This window comes from Lactuca saligna, chromosome 5, assembly GCF_052625555.1.
Source record: "Lactuca saligna cultivar CGN05327 chromosome 5, ASM5262555v1, whole genome shotgun sequence".
NCBI classification, from domain to species: Eukaryota; Viridiplantae; Streptophyta; class Magnoliopsida; order Asterales; family Asteraceae; genus Lactuca; species Lactuca saligna.
Window position 1 is genome coordinate 136,518,235 of NC_136421.1, and position 9,528 is coordinate 136,527,762.

Here is a 9,528-nt window from a genome sequence, read left to right on the forward strand (position 1 = left end):
AGTGATGTGCAAGCTGTTCAATTTGTAAAATTACGTGCCTTATATGCTGTTAAGATTACTACACATGAAATCAACAACCACAAGGATAGAGTTATCAAAGAGGCAATCGAATATGGAAAATTTGATCATGCGACTAGAAAAAAGATGTTAGAGGAAGGTATCCAAAGGATGGATGAATTGGAAATGGGTAATAGAATTTGATAGAAGTTTGGAATTTTATACATGTAGTTATGGTGACTTAACAACAATTCCTTTTCTAATATCTGTATTATTTTCAACAAATTAGACAAAAAAATGATGCCTAGTATTATGTAAGAAACTTGATATGGTTTATTAGGTGATTAATGCTTAATGTATAATAGGTATTATGATCACTTCTTAATGATATGGTTTATTAGGTGATTAATGCTTAATGTATAGTAGGTATTATGATCACTTCTTAATGACCATGGTAGAATATTCTAATAGAATAATGTATAATGGCATCAGTATTCTATCAGAATAATATTAGATGTTGCATATACCTATATAACATTCTTACATGCATAATCTTGTATTATAATATTTTGATAACAAAGCATTATACTGCAATCATTCGTATATACTTCAAAAAATTAAACATTGAAAATATTAGAAGAATCAATATGTTCTCAAATGTATAACACATCATCACAACCCAAATGTCTCATGCATCATCACAAACCAAAACAATAGAAAAAAATCCAAACTAAAAAATTCAAACTTTTATCTATATGGTATTATTGAACTGTATTGAAATACAAAAAAAATCGAAATATATTTCTAGACACAGCTATGCACTTTGTACCTTGGAGTTATTCAACAATGTCAAACATTTCCTTGAATTATGCCCTTTAACCCCACATGTTTTGCATGATCTTGATTGCTTGTTACCTTGAATAGTAGCCTTCTCCAAAGCACTTTTTAAACGTTTTCCTGTACCAGAACCTTTATTCTTCACCATAGGTGGATTTTCAACATCAACAACTTCAGGATTCGTAGTAGCTCCGTAAAGTTTATCAATATGATCTTCTTTTGTAACCGGTAATTTGTCTGAACCTTGTTCACCAATATCAGTCATAAAAACTTCAAGCTTCTGCATGAACTCTTCTAACTTCTTGTCATCATTACTTAATGAAGACAGGCATTGATCAAGCATGGAAAAAGCTTTGTATGCAACCTTCTCAACATTTCCAGACGAATCACTATATCTAAACGTCCTTTTCAAAACTGTGGTGGGGATAATATCTCTTCTCAATCTCTTAAGAATGTATCTTGACGGAATCTCTTGTATGTCATAAATCTTTAGAATACAGAAGATGTGTCTACAAAAAATTCCAAACCGCTCAAAAAGCATGCATGAACATTTCACCGTTAGATCTTCTCTGTTGAATTCAACCTGTTTCAAAAAGTATTAGCATAATAAGCATATTCAAAAAAGAAAAATTAGAATATTTTTTCAAAATTATTAGAATATTAAGTATATTCTAAAATGTCAACATTACCTCAAAATCACCTTCACTTGTGTTAAAATTCCATTCAGAATCGATGTCAACTTTTTCTTTTTTCTCAACTACTACCTTCTTCTTTGATATATTTGTCCTTTTATGTTTGACAATGCATATGTCAGAAACAACGCCTGATGTAACACTCTTCTGTGAACAAGAAACAAGTGAATGAAGAATCTCCCTCTGCACCATGAGAAAAATAGTCCTGGTGTATACCATAGATGCATGTTTCTCCATATCTTCAAGAGGTGTTTTGATGATTGGAATTATAGTAGATGTATCAAAATCAAATATGATCTGATTATTCCTTTGACTTTCCATAACAGACTCAAAAGCATTCATAAAATTGTTTAACGTATAACCATGATGCAATACCCTATTGAATGTTGAATTCTCACTTTCTGACCGAGAAGTTGTTCTCATTAGACCTGACATCGGTACATCTTTAAAATAGGCTGGAATCCAACTGCTTCTCAAATCAAACATATCTTTCATCGATTTATTGTCTTGCAACTTATATTTTACCATTAATGCATCCCATCTCATTTCAAACTCATTGACATCAATTTTGGAGTCCCATACTATACTATTGAAGTCCGCCTTAAAATCTGATTCATTCATTGTTTCCCAGCTTACCTTCAAAAACAATTCATATATTATTCTGTTAGAATATAATATAGTATAAAAAGGCATTTCATTTAATCTATTATCCTAATTACAAAAAATATTTCATTTAATATTCTGATAAGAATATAACAATAATGTTAGTACCTTCAATGGAAGTTTACTTGTGATATGCCACATACAAAATCTATGTTTTGTGTATGGAAATACTATCTCAATAGCTTTTTTCATTGCTGGATCTTGATCGGTCACGACCATGATTGGTGCTTTTCCAAAACACTTCAAGAATGACCGAAGTAACCAAATATAGGAATTTGTATCTTCTCTACACAACAAACCAGCTCCAAAAGTGACGCACCTTTTGTGATTATCAATGCCAGTAAAAGGTACAAATACCATACAATACCTAAAAAAACACAAAAAAATACCATTAGAATATATAACTAAAAATGTTTATATTTCTAGAATAAATACCTGTTTGTACGATATGTTGCGTCAAACGAAACAACGTCCCCAAATAACTCAAAGTTTTGTTTTGAAGTGTCATCAGCCCAAAAGAGAGCATTTAACTGCTTCTTGTCACATCTGTATTCGTATGTAAAATTTGTAACATTCTCTTTACAATTCTGAAGCTTTGTAATCAACAAATTTGCATCAGTGCCCCCAATGTGACAATTTATATCCCTTTTAAAATTTTTCCAATCTATCTCTATTCCATCAACAAATTCACATCTTGCTTTTATAACGCACATTAGTCTATATGCTGTAGTTGCCCCCACCTTTGCACTCGAAAGCTTATGTATAAAAGCTTGATCAACAACATTCAACTGACGTTTAGCTCTTGAAAGATGCATACAATCTTGATTGATCAATTTGTGGTTGTGTTGTTGTTCAAAGCGCCACAGGTAAACTTCTGAAGAATGTGGTATAGCTTTGAATGCAACAAAAGCTTTGCAATTTGTGCGTTTACAATTACTATTTCTCAATTGCTTATTATGATCATCACTAATTGTGTCTAAGGTAGAAGTGTTTGGCAATCCCCCTCTATTGCATATAAAATATTTCGAAGTTGTGATTCCACTCTTTTTCCTCTCTGTTGATTTTCTAATATCAAAACCAAATCTTAATGCATATCCTTTATACCACTTAATAGCATCTTTGATATCTTTAAAAATTGAACCCAAAGTAGGTATCCAACCAGGTTCAACCTCTGGAATCCAAAATAAAGAACCATCAGCTCCAATGAATTGTTTGCAAGAGCCATATTGTGCTGCAACATTGTCACTTTGAACTATAAAAAAGAATATACTACCATGTTAACATATAATCATAATAATTTGCATTCATATGAATGTAATCATAAAAAACCACAATCTTATATGTGCATTATTCTATAAGCATAATATGCAGTAACATGAACTTATCACCAACATCATTCTATAAAGAATAACCAATATCAGTAACAAAATTACCTTGGATTTCCAATTGATTTCCATCATTATCCAGAATCTCTGAATCACCATATCTGAATTGATGATTTTCTTCATCGTAATGATCATTTCCGATGTCATTCATATCTAAATCATACATAATTGTTACTACATTAAAAATTGAATATGTTATATGCAAATAACAATGAAAACAATGATTACCTTGGGTTTCCGATTGATTTTCCTCGTTATGAAGAAACTCTGAATCAGTATAACCGAACTGATGATTTTCTTCATCAAGATGATTGTTTTCGATGTCATGCATATCCAAATCATCCATAACTGTTATCATTATTGATATATCAATGTATGTAAAATATTCTATAAGAATAACATGCAGTCTCATGAACTTATCACTAAGATGATGTTAATGAAAAGCAAATAGATGTTAATCAAAAGAAAACAAATGACATATTACTGAAAAACATAATGATTAAATGAAAAGTTAAAAAACAAACAATGAAATAGGTGATGCATTGACAAACAACATATTATAGATTAAATTGTTTTCTAGCTCAAACAAATTCAACAATAAATGATCTTTGATTGCTGAATTGGATGTCTCAACAAAAGATGATGTTTGATTTCTGAAATCACAAATCATACAAATATAAAATTAGAGAAATCGATAATAGTTGATGATTCAATTCATGAACTAGGGTAAAAATTGAATACGTTATATGCAACTAACAGTGAAATCGATGAAAACTCAAACCTTGATCAATTGACGATTTCATGACGTTGAGTAAAATTCACGGCTTGAAAGATCGTAAACAATTGTTGAAGATGAGGATTAGAAGAAATCGTTGAACACTTGAACCTCTACCGAAATCGATGATCACAAAGTTAAAATTGATCAAAATCACTCAGCTTATCGTGAATTGCAGATGAAGAAGAATCAAGAACATGAACTCGAATAACACAAAAATCGTGAATTTAAAAGCTCTGATTTAGCATCGTTCGATCAATGTCAAAAATCAAAATCGATTATTGGTTGAAAGAACATAAGATTGGAGATAGAATATCGATCAATTTGAATTGAAGAACAATGAATGTTGTTTCATCGTATAAATTGGTAGAAACACATGAACAAGTGAGATGATTTCTGGATGATGTGAAAATTAAGCTAACAATTTAACCTATTGACTAATCTACCCCTAATTAACTAATCAGCTAAATTAATTAATGTTAATCCTTTTTTTTTATGAGTCACAAGATCAAATCTAATCAAAGGCTAATATTTGGTCCCCATGTCTCACAAAATATAGGTGGTCTCAAATGAACCTCTATATATATATATATATATATATATATATATATATATATATATATATATATATTTTGGGGGAAAGCATTAGGGTTTTAAATTTTGAAAATAAATTTAAAAGATTGTTCCATCTAATAGTTAATCAATAATAATAATAATAATAATAATAATATATTTTAATGACTTTTACGAATGAAAAATAATTATAAAAGACTAATAGTGCATTTTAGGACATACTTTGAATAGAATTTAAGGTTGAGGGGTTATATTTTTCAAATGACCAAACCATAGGGACTACTTCTGTCCATTTGTGAGTTTTGGCTATCTTGTCCCCCTGTTAGCGACACTCTTCGTGGGAGGGAGTTGTTCTTCCATTTTGATGCTGCACCAATCGAGTTTAATACAGGAAGCAAGCCCCTAACTTGAAATATTAGTGTGTAAATGTGTGTGTATACTCTTAGGTGTGTCGTTAAGGAGAAGAATCATGGTGAGGTATCATTCCGGTGAACTTTTGGGTTTATTCTAAATGATATCAGGTGGCCAGGTGGGTTTGAGATAGAGAGATGGTAGCAGAGAAGTTGTAGTCAAAATCAGAAGACGTTTTGGTCTCTGGTGGCTGGCGAGATGGAGGCACAGGTGATAGATCAAGTGGTAGCTTCTGGCCGAGAATTAGTAGTATTTGTACCACATCGCATATGGGTCTTTTCCGACGAACCTCCATGGAACCAGTGAGCAATTTAATGGAGTCGAGTTCCACTTGGAGCTCATGAGCCGTGGTTAGGTTAATAGTTCCTGATGACCAAGGAATAAGCATACATGAAGAAGATATGAACTCCTTGAAGCTCCGATGGCGGGAGGATGTCATAATTAATTTCTTGGCAAAGCTAGTTAAGGAAGGGGAAAGGGCTAACTTCTATAGCCTGAGGTAGTTAAAGACTGTCAGAGATGAAAGGGGACATCACCGATGAGGAAGCCGTGGCCATAGCTAGCTACGCCACCAGAGTTGAGATCGTCATGGGAGTTGGATGCGGCGGTTGTGCTTAGGTGGACGACGCAAGTAAGGAAAAACAGGGCTTCTCCTATATTGGTTGACGTTTTGACTAGGTTAATTAGAATTGGACAATTAATCGTTTGCGCTAGTTTTGTTTTTCGGCCTTTCTAGTATTAGATTTGGAAATCAAAGTGATATGAATCCGGATGGGCTATTGAATTGCATCTAGTTTCATAGCTGCTTTTTGGGCTAGATGCAATTATTCATTTAGTTGAAGAATTGGTAATAATCATTTTTATTTATGACTTATGTAAGAACCATTTCTTTATCAGATTCTAATTAATTGGCCATGTATCATTGTGGTCGATTATTTGGGGTAGATAGAGCGTTATTTTCATTTTATTAGAATAGGTGTATTATAATGATTTAATACATTGGGCGATATATATTCGTTGATCGTGTGTGTATATATATATATATATATATATATATATATATATATATATATATATATATATATATATATATATATATATATATATATATATATATATATATATATATATACACAATTTTTGTTCTTCAATTTTATAACTAGAAAATGACTAGTTTTGTTTTTAGATAACATATCTGTTTGTAACGAATTTTAATACTTGCTCTTATGAATCGTCTAACATCATGAATATGATTATTGTTTAAAATTGTGCCTTGATTATTAAGTTTATAAGAATCTTTAAGATTTTGCTCAGAGTTATTAATAGATTCTTGGATTTGCTGTATTTTTAAAAGAATATTTCTATTAGGAATACAATTCATCAAGATTTTGCTAGACATAATTAAATGATTTAACCATGAATTTGATTAATTTGATTATTAAAAACGAGTACTATTTTAACAAAAATTTCAAATCTTGTAGAATTAATAGTTAGAATAACTCGAAATGAAATTATCATAAAAATAACACAACGATAGAATATTTTAGATAATACCTTCTTGAATTAGGCTTGAATTACAATCAGTACATACTTATGGAGAAAGAATTATTTGAAAATCTAAAGACTTTGAACATCTACTAGTAGAAAGAGAGACTCTTGGAGATTTTTTAGACATTAGATGAACATTTTTTAGAGAATGAAATTTTTCTTGTGTCTTCAACTAAAGGATAGCCTCTATTTATAATCATCTTGGAGTCTTCAAAGTCTTGAAATCATCTTGTGATAATTTTTGCCGTAAGAATCCATGGCCAATCAATAATTATTTGCAAGTGGTTGTCCTTGAAAGTGGTTGTCATTCATCTTTTGAAACAATTGTCGTTTGTAATCAATAACCATCTTCTTTTGATAAAGCAAGCCATTATAGAGCATCTTCTAAAGTTTTTTGTCTTCATATCATCATTGATTATAGATTTGATAATAATTTTGATAAAATTTTTTTATACATAAATACATGAATACCTACATAGTATACATGTATTCGTATTTGAAAAACGAAATTTTGATAATAGGAAAAACGAAATATCTTACATTTAAAGTATTACATCAAATTTATAGATAATGATTTCTTATTCTTCATAAGGATCATCAAAAGGGTCTTGAGCGTCTTCAAATAAATCATTCTTTATAGATTTTGGAGAATCGTCAGAAACTGATGGAGTTTGGCGAATTTCTTGAAGTAATTTTTGAAGTTCTTGAGGAGAAGAGGTAGCAGCATCTTTAATTCTTGCAATTAAATCCACATCACTTTTGGGAAGACTGTTGATAAAAGTGGCTTCGACTTCTGGTTTTTGAATATATATTTCTTGATAATGTTTAATTACTGCTTGTTCACTAGCTTGAGAAATCTTCATTTTATCCCACCATTTTGAGCGAAATTGGCGATTAAGCCAGGGAGGAGAGGAGTCTTTTGCTTCTTGATAATGAAAAGTCCAAGACATTATCCATGGAACTTTAAATATCATAGTGAATTGTAACATGTATTCAAATTCTGGAATTTGTTGAATAAACAATTCTTTAAATTTGAGATATCCATCGTAAATTTCTTTTGGTAAACAATTTGGAAGAATACCCATATATTTGTACCAATTGATAAACCATCTTGGATATTCACAATTGAAGTTCAAATCAAAGAAGATAAACCATGAATGTGAATAATTCCGAATAAAGAATGCCTTAGTCCAGGCGTCTTGATAATCATAGTAAGAAAATTTGGGATAAGCAGGATAACTTATAAGAGGTTTTTCAGAGTGAAGGTTTGGAACCCAACTTTCTGGAGAAATGATTTTGATAATATGAGCTTTGCTAAAATCAATGTTTCCCTCTTTAGAATTAGAACGATGAACAAAATTGACTGAACCAGATTCTTGCAGAATAGCTTGATAATATTCTCGGGTTTTATATGAATCAACATAAAAGGTTTTTCCTTGTCCAAAGAGATGATTGGTGAGAATATGAAAACCTTGGTGTAACTTATGGATTTGAAAATCTTCAAGAATTTGAACTCTTAAGAAATTTGGATTAAGAACATAAGGGGTTTTTGTAGAGGGCTAGGAGTAACAGATTTTTGAGTTTGAGGAGTGATAGGTTTTGCAAAAGGGCTTATTGTGTCAGTTGAAGCAACTTTTGGAGTAACAAGTTTTGACTGAAGGATATTAGAATAAAGTTGTGAATTCTTAGAAGTAGGTGTTAAAGGAGAAAAACGATTTTGATTTTGAAATGGAACTAGCTTTTGAGAGGCTGGAACAAGATTTTGATAGACTGGCTTCTTGTCATCATGTTTGGAAGAGGACGATGAACTCATTTTCCCTGCAAAAATTCTCGAGAAAGAAAGTCAGGAAGTGAGTTATTTTCTCCTTTTATAAATTCTATTTCGAAATCAAAGTTACCTAAGAGGGCTTGCCAACGAGCAAAAATTTGCTTGGAAATAATATTTTTTACATCTTTTTCCAAAATACTTTTTGCAGATTGACAATCTATTCTTAATAAAAAAGTTTTCATAAATAAATCATCTTCAAATTTCTTAATACATAAAACAATGCTTAAAATTTCCTTTTTGACAGTTGAATAATTTTTCTGTGTATCATTCCATGCACCAGAGTAATATCGAACCAATTGCTCTTCAGTTGAGTTAACAAATTTTTGTTTTAAAATTCCTCCGAATCCAATATCACTAGCATCGGTTTCAACTATGATTTTGGCATCGGGATGAGGTAAATTTAAACATGGCAAAGTAGGGACCTTTTGTTTTATATATTTAATTATATCTGTATGTTTTTGAGTCCATGGTTCAGGATTGTCTTTTAATCGATTATAAAGCGGTTTACATATGATCCCTAAATCTTTGAAAAAATCATGGATGTAATTTAAGCATCCTAAAAATCTTTGAAGTTGTTTTTTATCTTTAATTTCATCAGGAAATTTAGTAGAAAATTGCAAGCTTCTTGTTATAGGTCTAATAGTGTTTTTGACAATATCATGTCCTAAAAAACGAATTTCATTTTTAAATAAATGCATTTTTGTTGCAGAGACAGCTAAACCATTTTGATAAATTAAATCATGAAATTGATTTAAATGTTTAAAATGTTGATCAATTGATTTTGAAAAAATTAGGACATCGTCGATATAAGCAATAGCA

The 9,528-nt window shown here is 30.7% G+C and overlaps 1 protein-coding gene across 1 annotated transcript; it reads right to left on the reverse strand.

Moving 5' to 3' along the window:
- Positions 1–811: 811 nt before the first annotated feature.
- On the reverse strand, positions 812–2,147 carry LOC145045753 (protein FAR1-RELATED SEQUENCE 5-like). Its single transcript, XM_078994077.1, has 2 exons — positions 1,524–2,147; positions 812–1,417 (listed from the first exon to the last, which is right to left on the reverse strand). The coding sequence occupies exons 1-2, from the start codon at positions 2,145–2,147 to the stop codon at positions 812–814; spliced, it is 1,230 nt and encodes a 409-aa protein (XP_078850203.1).
- Between the last annotated feature and the right edge of the window lie 7,381 nt (positions 2,148–9,528).

Coding starts and splice junctions, on each gene's coding strand:
- LOC145045753 (XM_078994077.1), bottom strand. CDS start 2,147: ATGAATGAATCAGATTTTAAGGCGGACTTCAATAGTATAGTATGGGAC. Junction 1,418..1,523: donor CAAGTGAAGGTGATTTTGAG/GTAATGTTGACA, acceptor TTTTTGAAACAG/GTTGAATTCAACAGAGAAGA.